The sequence below is a fragment of the Typopeltis vanoorti genome, chromosome 2 (genome assembly GCF_054136105.1).
Source record: "Typopeltis vanoorti isolate ZY-2024b chromosome 2, IOZ_Tvanoo_1.0, whole genome shotgun sequence".
Taxonomy (NCBI): domain Eukaryota; kingdom Metazoa; phylum Arthropoda; class Arachnida; order Uropygi; family Thelyphonidae; genus Typopeltis; species Typopeltis vanoorti.
In genome coordinates this window covers 167,929,868-167,948,297 of record NC_143550.1, presented here as the reverse complement: position 1 = coordinate 167,948,297, position 18,430 = coordinate 167,929,868, and the positions used below count along the sequence as shown (strand labels likewise).

Here is an 18,430-nt window from a genome sequence, read left to right as displayed (position 1 = left end):
CTGTCCTGTAGTTTACATCGAAATATTTTAGCATAGCTGCAGAGTGACATAAGTGTTTTGCTGTTAGTATTTTAAGTTCTGACATTGCAATGTATATAAGGTCGTTATTTTGTTCCCAAAAGATCAGTTTTATCATTTTGTACTGTAGCGACATTAATCTATGTAGTTTGTAGTGTGTACAGAAAGCATACGTTGTTATAGCGTATCTTATTAGATGTTGGCATAGTGCTTTGTATATTAGTGTTTTTAGGCGTGTGGGTGTTAAGCGTATATAATAATAATATTAAGAAAAAATTTTTTTACAAAGTTTATATCCTCTTCACATATACATAACATTTGCAAATATATAATTGAAGTATTACTATTACATTTTTGTTCACTAGAAATATTTTATTTAAATATAATACCAAAAATGTATTTACATTTTTTTCAGATACATATTTACAATGATTCATTTAATATATTAAGAGAGAGATGATTTGCCTATTAACGATATTTGTTGTAGAATAATTTTATACACAAATAGATCAGTTTTTCTGCATTTTATTATTTACATTTATATTTCAATCTGTAGTTCATTTTAATTCACAAATTAAATTTAAATTCTCTTTTGTTATCAGTAGGGAATGCAGAATGGATTAATTTCACTTTTAACATAGCTGTTGTTTTTTTTTTTGTTTTTTTAAATCAGTAGTATTATTTTTTTTCCCAATTTCTATTTACAGTTTATTTTGATTTACAATTTACATTATCAGTTTCTTTTCTGTTAACATGCTTTTCTGTTTACATTATCAGTTTCTTTTCTGTTAACATGCATTCCTATTGCATGTTAACGGGGGGGGGGAGGTACCGTCGACAGGGTGTAGCATAGAGGCAGCCTGCCTCACGCACGGCTTAATATGGGCGCTAGTTCATTCATATTAGGGTAAGGCCTAATGCTACACTAACGATTCCTGTTAGCGGCAAATGCGGAAAGAAGTTTTTCCATGCTTAAACTGATTAGAAATTACTTGCGAACAGCAGTGACCCAAGAAAGATTAGTTAGTGTAGCAACTATATCGATGGAGGAGGACTTAGCTTAAAATTTAAATTTAGAAGAGCTTATAAAGTTTTATTGTGCGATATCCCAGTAGAGCAAACATTTAATTAATATTATTGTGTAACCATTTTGTATTAATGTTTCTCTTCTAATGAAAACAAAATAGCAATTGGAGATTTTCTTATATTTTTGTTTTATAATTCATCAGGGGGGGATATTTAATTGTTTGCCTCAGGGCGTGATTTAATGGCGACGGTCCTGGGTTTTGGCTTTAGATATCGCATGTTTGTGTCCTTGTAAGGGTGTTTGAAAGGGAGGTTTCTTATTGGTTTTTGTAAGAGAGAGAGAGAGAATGTGTGTGTGTAATTTCTCTCTAATTTTCAGCCTCGCTGTAATATTTATATAGCACCTGTTTCAGCTCTCTGTATGCCTCTAAGTTTCTGTCGTAATGGCAGTTTGTTTATCATGTCAGGTATGTAGAAGCTTCGGGTGGCTATTCCGTAGTGATGTACTGTAGTTTGTTGACTGTGGCCTATATATAATATGAAGCTCTTTAGCTTTTAAAGAAACATTTAATGACCAATATGTGAAGCCCGAAAGATTCCAGACTGTCCGCAAAGGGTGCGTATGGGGGAAGGGGAGAGGCAATCCGAAGTACTGCAATTATCTGGCATTGCACGGCTTCTTATGAGTTTCTCGTTCTACAAAGCTATCAGAGATAGCTTTGTACAACTATCTCCGATCCAGAGTATTTTAATAATGGAACACACCTTTCTGATATGGAAAATGTATGGCCTTATATTAATTCGAACTAAGTATCTTCCTAGAACTGGCCCACTGATGAGATCTCAATAAACCTGGATATGGTCCCACTGATGCAGTTTTTACCGCGGATGTGGAAAGTCTGATGGAGTGGAGTTCTCACGGGCGCCTCGATAAATGCTTTTCCCTCTGGTATGAGTGGCTCTTCTCGGTGGTAGGGTAGACCTGCTGCTGGGAGCCAGTGCTGAGAGTTATGCTGGCAAGGTGAGCTTGTAACCGAATAGAACCAGTAATGAGTTAAATAATTCTTTGGGTCACTCATTGAGTGATCTGAAAGTTCGCACGACTTTTTAAAGAGGTATCTCCGCAATTTGACATACCTCAATAAATGTCGGAACGGTTTGGAAAGTGACCCTCCTTTAATGCTTAGGATTATGGACGAACAAGAAGTGTGCTTTACATTATTGGATACTAAGGCAACTGATGTCAAATTATCAGCCTCTGTATACAATCGTGAAGATACTTCACGTGTAAACTTTGCTTGCATGCACTTGGATAAAGGATCAAACAAGAATATAAACATTTAGCATTGTTCGTGAACCAGTATTGCACTGTCATGTGAAAGAAATCCATTATAAGAACAAACAACACAGAACGACTTCAACGAATTGATTCCTTTACAGCGCTTATAATGGTGGTAATAAATAAATAAACAAAAAAAAAAACGTAATTTGAAAGAGTATACCGTTCTGATCAAGAAAGCGACTCGCTGTACACCAGAAGTTCGTAGGTGTAGTGCAAGTATTCATTGCACGCATAAGCAACCCTAAGGATGCCATCGCTTGCTTGCACTTTCCCAACGAGCCACGCGGGGCCCATCGTGACTCGTCCAATATACAAGGGCTCGTCTTTCGTCCCGCCTCCTTGAACAGCACCACAAAGCACTTCACCAGCAGAAAAATCTTTCCATGTCAGGCGTTCGACATTGTTAATGCACAGAACCTAAAGGGGAAAAGATTTTAAATTTAAACGATCGTTTATACCCTAATAATATAGTATTTTAAATAAGCTTCACACGTATTGGAGATAATCAAATATAATTTATTACTCGTAATTTCGTTCAGAAGATTTGGCAACAACATTTAAATTATGAATACAAGAACGAGTCATAAGGCATGTCGTTATCAATTCTTCTCTTGAAGGAAGCTGATGATATACGAGTGTGATCTGAAAGGTTCTCGGACTCAATTAGATGGTAATACTACCGGCAAGATTATTTTTTTATAAGTTGGTACATCTGCTATATGCATCCATGTGAAATTGCAAGTCATTTTATCATGTAGTTTGTTTATACAGCTGTCGGAAACCAAAGTGTTGTCTGTATCCCTTGAAATGGATAAAATTGAGTATCCTGAGGCTTAAAATTCATGTAATGCCAAAAGAAATTCATTCGAAGTTCAAAAAAGTTTGTGGGCGATCTTCTCCTTCGATTTCGACAATTAAGAAATGGGCTGCAGAGTTTAAACGTGGCCGTACCAGCCTTGAAGATGATCCACGTGTAGGACGTCAAAAGTGTAACAATACCAGAAATCATTGATCAAGTGCACGATATAATATTGGATGTCCGGCTAGTCAAAGTGCGTGAAATTCCTGAGACTATGGCCATTTCAAAAGACCGTGCATGAAGAACTGCAAATGATAAAGCTTTGCGCAAGATGGATCCCGCGCTTGCTCACAGCAGATCAAAAACGCACTTACCTGAAAATCTCTGAACAGTGCTTGGAGCGTTTTAACAAGAATAAAAATGATTTTGTGCGTCGCTTTATTACTATGGATGAGACTTGGATTCACCATTACACACTATAATTCAAATAGCGGTCAAAACAGTGGACAGAAGCAGGTTGTTCAGCGCCAAAGAAGACAAAGTCGGTTCCATCAGCAAGAAAGATTATGGCATTGGTGTTTGGGGATGCTAAAGGCATGTTTATTAATTATCTTGAAAAGTGTAAAACAATAACCGGGGAATATTATTCCGATCTTTTAACCAGACTTGACGAAAAAAATTCGTGAGAAAAGACCCGGTTTGCAGAAGAAAAAAAAATCATCTTTCATCAGTGCATTGTCCTGCCCACAAAGGTGTTTTGGCAATGGGAAAATTAAGGGATCTGCACTATGAATTGTTGCAACATCCACCCTATTCCCCAGATTTGGCTCCCTCTGACTTCTATCTCTTCCGAAAACTAAAAAACTCTTCCTCGCTGGTCAGCGTTTTTTTTCGAATCGAGAGATAATTGCAGATATAGAGGGGTATTTTGCAAATCTTACTGAGAACTACTACAGGGATGGGATAATGGCGCTAGAGCATGGCTGGAATAAATGTATTAGCCTTAAGGGAGTTTATGTTGAAAAATAAAAGTAATTTTGTAATGATGAATTCGTTTTTTTATTGTCAGGCAGGACACTTTTCAACCCACCCTCGTATTGAGCGAAATATATAGGAGTAATACACCTATTGTCTGAAGCGATTATCCAAAACAATACAGTAATACTTTTTACAAGATGTATACCTGCAAATAACTTCTCTAAATGAAGGTAAAAACATTCGATTCCTACCTCGTATTTTTTCTTGTATCTAAATTCTTGACCACCACTGGCAATGTAGCAGCTCTTGTCCAAGGGAACCACCCTCCCTGGTATCATACGCCCACTGTGAAGACGCCTTCCTACATGTACTACATCTTTACCGATTCCACCAGCTATTAAGGCATTGGTAGGAATCACGTTGGACTCCACTTCTTTCCAAACAACACCTTCTTTAGAAGTACCTGAAAGAAATGTAAGGATCACTTAACAGTCATACATTACAGTGCAATATGAGTTATTCGCATTTTGTGTTGAACATTATTATTAGCATTTCTGTATCTTTGAAATAATATTCTAGAAAAATGGCATCTGACTGGCAGAAAACGAAAGAGAGAGATGTTCAAAATAGAAAACTAAAACCTCATATTAAAGTTTCTTCCCTAACACCCGACCTCCTCAAAATCCTGAAATGGAGTGAAGACAACTTAGTAAATTTCAATGGCAAAATAAAATTCAAAATGTTCCTGTGGTAACAGGACTCCAAAGTTGGTCGGATCTGACACTTATAAACTATTAGAAATTGAGAGGAAGAGAAGTAATATTGAGAGCGGACGTATATGTTTTTGCCAAATTAAACCGGATGGGACAGTCAACCTAAGTAGAGAAAGTTGATCTTGAAAAGAAACATTATCAAAAATAAGAGAAGATTTTTCTTGCGGGTAATAAGACATGTTTGCATTTTTTTTGTCATTGAAATTTACTAAATTGTCTTCACCCCATTTGAGGAGGTGAGTATTCAAGTCACTGGTTATGGATAATCTCGAGACTTCTAATATTAGGACACTGCAGGGTTTATTCAGTGATGAAGAGTGCTGTCATCGTCAAAGCTGTGAATAGGATTTGAAGTCAGAGAAAGGAGGTCATCGATGCAAAGGAGGAAGTGTGTGTGAGAGAGAGAGAGAGAGAGAGAGAGAGCAGAGAACTCTGGGGCACTTCAGCTCTGTCATGAGATTTCCATATGGGGAAATCTCATGACAGGAAGCCATTCAGCATGACACAATGAACGACCAGTGAGGAAGATGGCGATCCAATCAGAGCTAAGGAGGGAGACCATACATGGTAACCTGTTCGGGAGGCCTCTGAACCAGACACAATCAGATGCCTTAGAAATATCGAGAGCGATAACATGAGTTTCTCCAAATCTTTACACGGCTTGTGTCCAAAGGGTGAATGAGATTAGCTATGAAGTCGGCTGTGGAACGAGAATGGTGGAATCAATATTGGTGATCGCTAATTAACTAACGAGTCTCCAGGTAAGGAAGAAGCTGGTTGTTGATAACCTTCTCCATCAGTTTTGAAACTACCGAGATGAGAGCAATGTCTCGATAGTTAGATGGCTGACTTTTGTCTCTCTTTGGGAACAGGCTTGCTTCCATGCTGTTGGGCAGAAGCCAGTAAGAATATGATAGTTTATATTGACGATACAGAATGGGTGTCAATTCTGGAGTACAAGTCTTGAGCACAACCAGAGGAATACCGTTTGAACCAGGGGTGTTATTAGTATCAAAATTAATGAGGGTTTTTCCGATGTCTTTTTGGAAAAAGTTCCACAAAGTGGGCACTTTGTGGAACAAATTGCCCACATGCTGTGGGAAATTTGTGAAATTGAACAAGGTGATTTGCTGTGGTTGTCCAGGCGGGAGTTGGAGGGGGAAAAACTGATATCGAGAGGTCCCCCCCCTTCTTCCCCGAGCGAGGTTACCGGCCTTAGCAAAGGATCAGATTGTTTCACTGTCAGTTGAGCAGGAGGCAAGTTTATTGCATTTCATTCTTCATGAAGTCTACTTTGGAATCGTTAACTTTTTACATTTCCGGCTATTGTGTAAGCTGAATGAGAAACTGGATTTTTAATTTTATCACTGAACATAAGTTGCGTTTTTATCAAGGACAGCAGAGGCACATTTTTTTTAGAAGCAGGGCTTGGATATAGGTCTGGTGTTTGCAGTGAAATGGGGAATGAAGGATCTCATTCCAGTGAGAATTATTTCGATTACTAGTTCAGTGCAGGTGCTTGGATTATGAGAGCGAAAGCAGTAATCTGATCGTGGAAAAGTGGCATAAAAATTCCGGAGGTCATTCCTGTTGGCACAATTATAGTTCTACAGGGTACGAAGCGAGATTGACTGGGAGGACGACGAACTGTAGAGAAGTAGACTAAGATTATGATCAGAATTGCCAAGGGGAGAAAAGACATCCACGGTGTATTTGGAGGGAGAGCTTGTTAAGAAAATGTCAAAAATGTTGGTAGAATTATGAGAATTGTGTGGTATTCTGGTTGGTGTATTGTTTGTTTTAGGTCATGACTGATGACGAATGATTCGGCTTCACTTCCAGCTTGATCTGTGAATTTGAAAAGGAGAGTCAGTTTATGTTATGGACACTTGTCTCCAAGGAGGACAATCTCACAGTTTGGGTAATTACATAAAAAAAATCATTTTTAGTGATGGGTAGTCAAAAAGGACAACGAGATTGTCAGCATCAGGAGAGTGGTAAAGGCAACAAATGAAGGCTGTAAAGTGAGGCAAGGAAATCTTGAGTCAGAGCAGATTGAAAAGCGAGGATTCCAAGTTGGATAGTCTTTGACAATGGATATTTTCATATTTCAAAAAAGCACATGTTATGCCCTTTTTGCGATATGCCTCATGCAGGATGTAGTTGGGACAGTTGAGGTGGACTGTGGTCGTGGAGAATGCCAACTAAGGTTCTGTTAGGAAAAAGATCCGGTTTTGATGTCTGTAAGTGGTGATGTGTGTGCGCCAGTAATATTTGTATTAATGCCTCGAATGTTGATGAAATGAATATGGAAGTATTTCTTATTGTAAAATTTTTTAGTGTTACTTTGGGTATGCTGGGGAGTATTTTCATTATTTGTTCCCATTTTTTGTTATAATTTTCTTATTTTTAGATTTTTTTTTGTTATTTTTTATGAAAGATTTTTTGTTCGCAGTTAAAGCGCTAATATTTTTATGATCGACTTTTGTGTAAGGTGGTTGATTCTCCGGAATGAGAGTAAGGGAAAGTGGCTTGGGTGAGGTACTTGTGTACCATAACTCACACACAGGGAATGCCCAGACTCCAGTTCAAGTGTGGCTCGGACAGTGCTCCTTGCATACCTTTGATCCTGTCTCCTTCCAAGCACGACCTGGCAAGGTAAGCATTAGCAGCAGAGGATTATTCGCAAGCTGATCAAGAAGTCTCCAAGCGTTACCATCGAGTTCGGTTCCCGTGCACTATCTAGCTGCCAGTTTCCAGAAACTGTTTTACTGCTGCACCCTCAAAGAGAGCAGACACTGTCCCCTAAGTTAGACTGCATAGCGCTGTTTACTAATGAAAAAGGAGTGCAAAGAAGATAAAGGAAGTTATTTAGAGGTCTACAAAACTACAAAGCAATGTTTTTTCAGCTCTGACTAGGAGCAAATAAATCAACACAATAAAGTGTGTGGCTTTGTCTATGTAAGCTTTATCTTGTTCAGAAAAGTCAAATGCATGTCCCACAGTAAGAGGTAAATTTAATTTACAGATAAAACAAAGTTGCACTTTGTTTGACTTGGCTAGAACCATTTGAAATCCTTATCATTTTCCCGGTCGTATTTCCAGGGATCTTAACTTGAAATCGACACTTGACGGATTTTGCTACTATGAAAGACATTGGAACCATTGAAATCACTCCCACAGTAATAACACCCTTTGGTCCTTCATTGTGAAGTTCGCGAGATCTGTTGGAATAGCTAGGACAGAAGAAATTCTACCTACGTCTTTTAAAGTATTTTTGATGCAAGTGTTTTTTTTTTTTTTCATTTTATTTCTTCTTCAAATATCATCCCCTAAAATCAGGTTGGCAACCGTGTAACGGAACTTCTTTCTTTCTTTCTTTTGCTGCTCTGGAACATTTATGGTAATTCAAGCCAGTCCAGTCCTTAATGTCTTCTACCCACATTCTCCTGGGTCTACCTCCCCACCTTTTCCGTTCATTTTCCCTTCTAATATTAATTTCTGAACTCCTTCTTGTCTAGTTATATGCCCAAAATGTTTACGTTTTCGTTCTGTAAATGATTTCCATTAATGTTCTTTTCATTTTTGCTTTCTTTAAAACATCTTTGTTTTTCATTTTCTCTGTCCATGGTATTTTCAACATTCTTCTGATGGTCCACATTTCGAAAGCTTCTAATTTTTTCTCTGCTTCTTTATTTAGAGTCCAAGTTTCGCTGTTGTAGAGAAGGCTTGACCAGATATAGCACTTTATTAATTTTTTCCTTGTGTCTATGTTAATGTCTCTGGATGTTAGAATAGCTTTCATATCAATATTATGAATGAAGGCTTTGCTTGTTATCTCTATCCTTCTTTTAATTTCTTTAAGGGAATTTCTGTCTGTCTGTTCACATTTGTCCCAAGTATATAAAAGACTGAACCTGTTCAATTTTCTTTTGCTTAACAGTTATATTTAGTTTCTTATTTATTGGTTCTTTTGATATAATCATGCACTTTGTTTTCTTCAGGTTAATAATTAATCCCATATCTAAGCTTCTGCTATAAATTTCTCTGACTAAGGTTTGAAGATCATCTTCAGATTCAGCTATTAATTTCTTGTGATCTATTGAATCAAATGCTTTGGTGTAATTAACAAAACGAAGATATATAGGTATTAGTTCTGGGAAATTCCCATGTTACTCCTCTTAAAAAAAATTTTATTTTTACAGTTATTTTTGCCTGTTTTCGTTTAGGAGTGTCCTTTATTTTAAAAACATTGATTGGCTTTTTACTCGAAAATTCTTAGGGCATTGTAGGTGTATTTTAAAGATAAATAAATGCAGACTCGTAGAGGAAGAGATTTTGCACATACCTTGTTTGGATGTTAGGTTGTCTTCGTTCTGCATACTTCTGCTGTTAAGCTGTTAAAAGGGGAGGGGGTAGGAAACGTGGGGGGTGAGGTAAGGGTGGGAAATTAATTTTGAAAACCCGTTTTTTTTTTTTTTTTAAATAATATATATACACATATATATTTTTATTAAGGGCGTTTCTTTGGGGAAGGGTTTTATGGAAAACGGGGGGGGGCGTTAACTAGTTGCGAGCCGTTTCCATCGTGCTATCGTCATCGGAACATTTCGGGATATAGAGTGATAAGTGTATAGTATATACGGTGACAAATGGGGCATGATTGCCTCACCCAGGTGCGAGTGTGGATCACCCCGCCAGACAATCATATTACAGCAGAATGTGTCCAATGTACATACAGTGGAAACCTGTCAGACTTCATCCATGCTACACCAAGTGCAGTCGACTGGATAATCAACCTAGATATTCAGTTGTAGCCTATTCTTGAGTGTCTGTCTTTTATGACAGTATTATGTCTTCTTATTGTACATACGTCTATTACTATGTCCATATACAGTATATTAAGGATTAATGTAATGTAACTTTTCATTTGTGAGCCATACGCTAAATAAATAAATACAGGGTGATAAGAGTAAACGAAGATATGTTTTACTGGTTATCCAGGTTTCTTTCGCATAATGTTTTCAAATTGAAAATTCCTTCTCTTGTACCTTTGTCTTTTTGAAAACTTGATTGAGTGTCTTCTATTTCTACTGCCTTTTATTCTTTCTAGGATTATTCTCAATAGTAATTTCGTAACATGGCTTAAACTTATTAGTCTATATTCTGAACATTCAAAAAGTTAGAGATAGTGACAAAGATGGATTTCCTTAGATCACCAGGGATGTATCCTGTATCGTAGATATTAAAAATAACCTTTAGATCATTAATTGTATTTTCATTTAATTCCTTTAACAATAACAATTCGATAGGGATCTGATCTGGGCCTGGTGTTTTACCTGTTTTCATGTGACTTAGTGTATTCTATTTCTTCATGCGTAGTTGTTTCACCATCCATATTTTGTATATTTGGTGCGTTTGTACGATTAGTCAAACAGTACTTTTCCATATTCTTTCCATCTTTTTATGATATCTTGTGTCTCTAGTAGTGTTTTTCCATTTTGATCTTTTATACAAAGATTATGATTGAATTTTCTTTTTATTTGTCAGAGCCTGGATTGACTTATATGCATTTCTTTACTATTGTGTTTGTTGTCCAATTCTTTTATATTTTTTAATTTAGTCACTTGTCTTTAGCCTTCCTGCATCCATTTTTTATCATTTTAATGAGTATTTTATACTGTTGTGTATTTTCTTTTTTCGTCTTTCATTCGTAAGTTCTAATATTGATTCTGTCATCCAGAGTTTTTTCTTATTATATTTAATTTTTGGAATAATCTCGTTCGCCGTCTTATATAAATTGCACTTCTAAAATTTCACCATCTTTTTTCAATTCCCCCTGTGTTGCTAAGTATATTGTCTTCTGTTTTTTATCCTACATGATCTAATTGTTTCCTAATTTCTGAGTTAAACACCATTATGTTGTCAGGTATGTTTAGAGCTGTTCAAGCCTTTCAGTATGATTGCTTTTAAAAATGTTTTTGGTTTAAAGTAGACACAACAAGGTTATGGTCTCTGAACCTATATCAGCACCTGGGTATGTTTTAATGTTAGTTATATTGCTTTTTTATCTATTATCATTAATCATTATAAAATCTATTTGATTTCTTATAGAGTTATCTTGGTTTGTTCAAGTACGAGTATATAGTCTGCGCAGGTTGTTTTGAATGAGAATTGTATCAATCTCTCACCTCTTTCATTTCTTTCGTCCAATCCAAATTTTCCAACAACTGGATTTTCTTCCCCTTCTCCAACCTTTGCATTCAAGTTACCCATCCCTACGAGCATCTCATTTGATTTTACATATTCTATAGATTTTTGTAAGTTATTATAAAAATCTTCTATTTCTTCATCAGTGTGAGTCGTCGTAGGGACATAAACCTGGATAATTATGATGTTAAAAGGCTTCGCGGCTAATTTAATAAGTACCATTCTTTCATTTATGGGCCACAGCCCTATTACAGATTTAAAGATACATTTCTTAATCATAAAACTCACTCCATATTCATTCTTCTCTGCGCTAGAATATACAATTTATTATCATTTTATTTATGAGTTGGAATTTCTAAATCAAAGATAGCAATACAGATTTATACGGGCGGCTGCCTAACACTAAGTATTAAAAAAAAAAAAACAGCATAATTGTATAATGAACAAATTTAATAAACGTTTTACGGTACTGTACTTATAATAAAATGATAAAATGTGATAATCTGGATCATGTCTCTTAATATCAAGATATAAATGCAAATATTAGAAATAAGTGGATCAAGATCCACGCACCCATTAGTTTCAAAAACTTCATTTGCTCCCACTCTGTTAAAAAGGAGCATTTTATTTTAAATTGCTATTTACCTTTCTTCTTTTGCAGCTTTGCAACATTCTAATATCCGGGTTTTTTTATTAATCACTTATTGAATCTCATCTGAAGTTTTAATTAATGGTCTTCTACTGAAATAGAAGTTTGCATGAAGCAATAAAATTTGGTATAGATAGTTTGTAGGCATAACACGAATAATCTATGTGGATGAGATAAAGGATGAAGTTAATAGATCTAAAGGCGCCAAACATGTGCTCTAAGATAAGATAGTATTCTTTAACAATGCAGCCAACAAGTGCTATTCTTTCCAACATAACAACAATACATATGCATGGTGAAAAGTGTTTTTTTTTAAATAATAGCTCTAAGTAACTTTTAAAGACCAGTGGGCAGACAAATTCCACCCATAATTAATTATAGAATAAGAGGCTCAAGACTTTGGTGATCTTAACTGGCATCCGAGGAGAAGAATATGGCAGACAACTACTATCATCTCGTGGTCGCTAACCCTAACACTAATTATATTTCTTGAGTTTACGGGATGGAAATCTCACTGGCCCATACTAGAGATCAACTAATTCGGAAATGGAACGAAGAAAGCCTTAGTAAAAATTCTTCTACCAACGTCTGCTAAAATCGAACTTAAAACGCTCTTTCCTTGGCCAGCTTAGCGCTATGGATACAAACGCCGTTTCCATAGGCTACAGATTGGATTACACACACACACGTGTTCCAATGTGGAGGACCTATGTACTGAAAACAGTACATAGGTCCTCCAAGTCGTGGACACATACGTACTGTTTTCAGTATGACATTTCAAGTTATTGTTAGGACCGATGAAAACAGTACACGAATCCGGTAACCCTTAATAGTTTAACCATGGTCATATTAAAAGTAATCCAATGATAACCCATGTCCTCCCTATTCTGCATGATAATTCCATCAGCCACACTATTTTTAACTTCAGTTTAGTTTTAGATTCTGTTTCCTTATCACCGTTTCCTCGCTTGATTTCAGATAGAAGATTCTAACGCAAATGTTTTATTTCAAGTTGTTTAAAAATGACCACCGAGAAATAAACTAAAACAAGCGTGAGTTTCAAAAATGAAACATAAACTTAGAACTAATAAACACTGTGCACAAGAAATAAATAGAAAACAAATTTATTAAAACAAGTTTTATAATTTACTTATGTGCCAGGACGTGTTTTGTTTTCTCTTGGATGGTACTGATTTTGCATTCCCATATCGACTTACCAGTAATATCAGAAAGCGACGATGCATATTATTCTTCTTGTATACTTTTTTCTGTTAAAAGACAAATTTAGGGAGTGTGGGTTTGATCTCATTAAGTCTGTTTCTGTTCTATTTCGAAAAGACGAGACGAAAAAATATGTTCATTTCATAAGAATAATCGAAATTCGAGTTTCACATTTTTTGAGAGAAAAAAAAAATTAAAAACTTTCAAAAGGAGCTACATAAATCATAGCTTGAGATAATATAAATTTAAAAACATTTTGATACTCTTCCCAAAATAAGTATGCATCTATAAGAATTATTTTGTTATCCGTGTCATATCCGATTTCGAGAGTGGTTGGGGCAGGAGGGAAATTTTAATATTATTGTTATCCGAGACCTCCAGGAGTCAAAGACTCATCGAGGGGGGCTATAAATCACTCAAACCAGTAATCATACCTTTCCTTAAATTCATTCACACCACATGCACTCACTAAACCTAAAGGCAAACTATTCCACTCACTCCTTAGTGGACTCCTTGTGAACAAACTTAACTTCCATGGATGCCCCCGTTCTTTCCTCACTTTCCATATAACGAAAAATTTCATAAGACGATATCCTATAACAGCCATTCAAAAATTTATAGACCTCTATCATATCATCCTTCTTTCTCCTGTTAACCAGTCTGCAATCCGTCCTCATAATCTAAATCCCATAATACGGATATAATATTTGTAGCTCTTCTTTGCATCCTTTCCACAGCTTCTTTATCCCCTTGTAACCCGGGAGACCAAATCTGCGCACAATAATCTAGGTGGGGTCGTATCAAGGCCCTATAAAGAGGAAAAAATGACTTCTTTATCCTGACATATCAAGGTTCGCTTCAACATCGCAATTATCCTCCGAGTTTATTTGCAACTTTTGCTATGTGACCTTTGAACTTCGAATTCCTATCAATACGTCAACATTCCTTGCCTCCTCAGTTTCTTGTAGCATAATCCTGCTTAAATATGATATACCGCTGCTGGAACTCGAATCACGCCAAACTGCATAACTTTACACTAACTAACATTAAACTGAAAGCCATTTTCTTTTGCCCAAATTTCCAGCCTATGGAAATCATTTTGTAAGTGCTGAATATCAGTAGCATCCCTGATTGCCCTGCCTATCTTCACATCATCGGCAAACAATTGCACATCTGATGTTATACTCTGCCTGATGTCATTAGTGTATAGATTGAAGAACAATGACCTAAAGACTGAACCCTGAGGTACACCACTGGTTACCTTAAATCTGGGCAAATTCACACCCACTGTATACCACATTTTGATATCTGTCTGTCAACCATCCCCAGATCAAAGTCAAGAGATTATATTCCAATCCCATATTCTCTAGTTTATGCAACAGCGTCGTAACATTGTTACAAAATATGAGCAAACTGCTAAAACATGACCTTCCTTTAGTAAACTCATGCTGCTTCTTGCACAATTTTTGTCTACCCATTTCTGTATGTGAGTTCTTACCTACTTCTCTAAAATCTTCAGAGATACTGATAGTTCAGTAGTTAGACATCAGTTTTTGAACCACTCTTGTACAATGGAACTATCATACATTCCTTCCATTCCTGAGCTGAGACTCTGTGTGCTGAGTCTAAGCATCTCTGAGATGCTGAGACTATGAAAGGCCTAGCCAATTCTGCTGAACATTCCTTTACCAAACGGGCTGATATTCCATTTGATCCTAAAGACAAATTCTTATCCAGGTTATGCAACAGCTCTTCAACCTCATTTTCATGAACCTCTAACTCTTCATCCAACGTAGCAGTAGCACTATGCACCATACTACATCCACCTGGTTGATATATCTTAGCAAAGTGAGCACTCATTAACTGAACAATCTCCTTAGCTTCCGACACTCGTGTACCATCTGCATTAAATAAAGTTATTCTTTCACATATTCTTTCTTTTGCTTGAGGCATAACGATAAAATTCTTTTGGATAGCCTTTAACTTGCATGGCCAATTTCTTCTTATACCCCACTTTAGCTTTCCTCGCAATACTTTACTTTTTTGGCCTGAGCTTTATATATTTCATAACCCCTCTCACGATATTCTTTCCACATCTTCTTGTTTCTTGTGGATTTCTTGCTTAATAAGGTCATTCCCAACCTATTTATTCTTCGAACATTAGGATACATCAGATAAAGCCTCATTTAAGCACTTTTTCAAAGATTCCCATGCATTGCTGAACATTTTTCCCAATAAGTAACTGATAGTATGGGAACAAAAATAATATTGTTCTAAGTTGATCATAATTTCTAGCTTTGTAGTTCAGCATGTAATTTGTTTGTTATACTGAGTAGGATAAAAAAAAGTGCAACTCAAATCACTTCATTCCAATTGTTGTTCCATATCTATTGCAGCGATGCAACGGGGCATAGTTACGATCGGATTTTTTTCAGTCAAAATTATGCTAAACCAAATTACAATTTGTAAAAGAAAAAAAAGTCCAAAAAGGGTTAACGTGCTCTAACTTTTGACACATTTCGGATTGTTCTCACATAAAGCTTAACTCTCAACAGTCCACAGTTTGAAAATGTTAACATTATATTAACACTAAAATCTCTTAAAATTTCTGTTATGACTAACACAAGTTTATTAATACTAGAGTTCACTACATGATGGATGCTGTACAATGTAACACACACACACACACACACACACACACACACACGAAGGGGGGGGGGTCTAGAAAGTTCTGATAAACTATTCAAATTAAGTGGATATTGAATCCAACATTATTTCAAAGCCGAATAGAGAAACTAAAGAGTTTCATGCCGAATATAGATGAAAACTATAAAAATTTCGGCGAATCTAAGCGTAAGCAAACCTTTCGTGACAATGGCCACTCGTAGTAAAGGTGGAGTAAGCTCTGATCACTATCCTTAGTATTTCCCATATTGATAAACATATCTCCTAGCGGACATGTATGATGCTATACATTATGAGGGAGGGTCACTACCCAGACCGGTTTGGACCCTTGTTGAGGTCTCGTCAGTGGGAGCCAGATCCAGATGTAAAATACTCAGGTTGGAGTGACGCAGAACTTATACTTTACCATACGAGTTGCCAAAAAAGGTGTCACATCACAAAAAGCACCAAGAATTACTGAAAAAAGAGCCAAAAAACTTCACTTCGGCGACGCAAAATTATTCAAATTAAGTGGATATTGAATCCATGTAGTTTATGGCTTTGAAATAATGTTGGATTCAAACGTCAAAATGAAGCCTTTGGGCTCTCTTTTTCAGTAGTTATATCAGTTGCTTTGATATCATTTTTTTTCTAGGTGTTTCTCAGACCTTCCCCCCCCCCCCTCGTAGAAACGACTAACAGTTGTATTACCATAGTGCCAAATTTCGCTTGCTCCTATTCTATACCTATTTAACACACTGACTCACGCGTGCATCGCTCTGCTACGAGCGTGCAGCAGTCGCAATTTGATCGTAAAATTAGATTTTAAAAAAATTCTTGTACGGTGCTTATGCTAAAAAAAAAAAAGCATCAGGATTCATTACCAGATTTACTGTTATTCTTTCTTTGGAAGAGCGATCGCTCAAATCTCCCATTAATGGAATAAAAATATATTGCTTTTACAATTAGCATACTGCTATGGTGAATATGAACAGACAGCAAGCACGAAGACATGTGGGGGGGGGGGGATTAAAGGAATGCGAAATGTTAAATAATTAGAACACAAATAGAACCCCAAGTACTAAAATAGCAATTAGAAGCCCACAGAAACCGTGGGAAAGGCACGGTTATAATGTAATGTCTTAACAGGTTTAAATACTTTTATTCACATAAAAAAGGAGGAACAGAAGAATACACTGAAATACATTGAAAAAAGAGATGCCCGTATTCAGGAATTGAATACTGTAGTATAGCGCAGAGGCATAAGCAGGAGTTTTACAAAGAAATAACTTTTATGTTGTTACTTTTTTCTTCTATCAACTGGTAAATACAATAATGAAATTCGCACGCACACACACACACCCAAAACCTGCTGCCAAATCGTTTTAGCATTGTGAAGTTTGGCATAGAGTATATGTACCCATGAATACATTAAAACTCAAACAACACATTATTATACACTAAAATTAGCAAAGAGAGCAGTGACCAAAGACTAAGATGCTCTCTTTGCTAATTTTAGTGTATGTCAGCATTTCAAAATAGTGATAGTATAGTATTTTCTTTTAAATAAAATCCTAGTTAAAAACAACACTTTACTTTCGTACCAAAACAGTTTTTCGTGAATACGCCTAAACATATTTGGCACTTGTCAATTGATAACTAGGTAAATCTCTCTTTCATTCAATTGATAACTAGGTAAATCTCTCTTTCATTCAATTAATATTCCTGAGTTGAGAACTAAAATGTATCCTCTACACAATCCAATAGCATTAATCCGATCATAATCAATAGCATTATATTTTTGCATAATACAAAAAGCAAAAATGTAACAAATCAGGAAAAAGCATTACTAACAATAAAAATGTCGTTCCTTATAATAACCGGAAACGTATATCTGCAAACAAAACTAAAATGAGACTGTTATGTTTACATTTGTAAGCTAATAGAATATCAGCTTATAATGTAAACAGAATATCATACCGGATACCGATATATTACCCTGACTTAATACAAATTAAAAATAAATTATTTCACTCACCAGAATTCATGTTACCTAAAAACGTTTTCTCCTATTCAAAATGAGCACTTATACCCACTTTCTTCAACTCTTATCGTAAACAAACCTGATACTTCGAAAACTGCCAGCACGAGAACGTTAACACTGATGCATGATCATTGCGCACTGTACTGCGTTTAACGGGAATTCCCCTGGTGTGAAACTTTGTTTTATATTTAATCAGAACACAAATACGTAATTGGTTATTTATTTTTATATATTTCACAAAATTACATAAATATTGGCCATCATGTTAAAGCACAAAATACCAGTTCGAATTTTATAACAAGAAATGTTATATATTCTAGATTTCCTGCACCTGCTGCCTTTCACTTCAAAAGTTGAGCATGTGACCATCGCGCCACTGACATTTCGTTGCCATGACTACAACGGCTTCTCAAAGAATAAGAATGCGCATGCTCAGTTTTTTCATGGTAAAACTGACATCATAAATAGCCTTATAATTTCATATCGTATTTCAAAATGACCTTGAAAAAATAATTGCTTACGTAATTGAAAAGGATAATAATACATATTAACACTTTATTTTAAAAATTTAATCTATAATAAAATGAAAACAACTTTTTAATCACCTTAGTGATTTCTAGAAGTACTTTTAAATTAAACAAAATTACACTTATTTTTTAAGTCCATACAGCAATCGTTTTTCTGTTGAAATAGTACAGCTATTTAT

The 18,430-nt window shown here is 35.9% G+C and overlaps 2 protein-coding genes across 2 annotated transcripts in view; both read right to left on the bottom strand.

The window, feature by feature from the left end:
• LOC150109628 (pfs47 receptor-like) overlaps window positions 1–18,430 on the bottom strand; it is an 85,597-nt gene that overhangs the window by 59,444 nt on the left and 7,723 nt on the right. The window contains exon 4 of the mRNA XM_090402801.1: window positions 17,804–17,888. Coding sequence (XP_090258927.1) covers window positions 17,804–17,888 — 85 coding nt within the window. The remainder of the gene's footprint in view (window positions 1–17,803; window positions 17,889–18,430) is intronic.
• Window positions 341–18,422, bottom strand: LOC150109629 (pfs47 receptor-like). The gene is made up of 3 exons (XM_090413870.1): window positions 17,719–18,422; window positions 4,415–4,626; window positions 341–2,803 (listed from the first exon to the last, which is right to left on the bottom strand). The coding sequence occupies exons 1-3, from the start codon at window positions 17,726–17,728 to the stop codon at window positions 2,555–2,557; spliced, it is 471 nt and encodes a 156-aa protein (XP_090269996.1). The 5' UTR covers window positions 17,729–18,422; the 3' UTR covers window positions 341–2,554.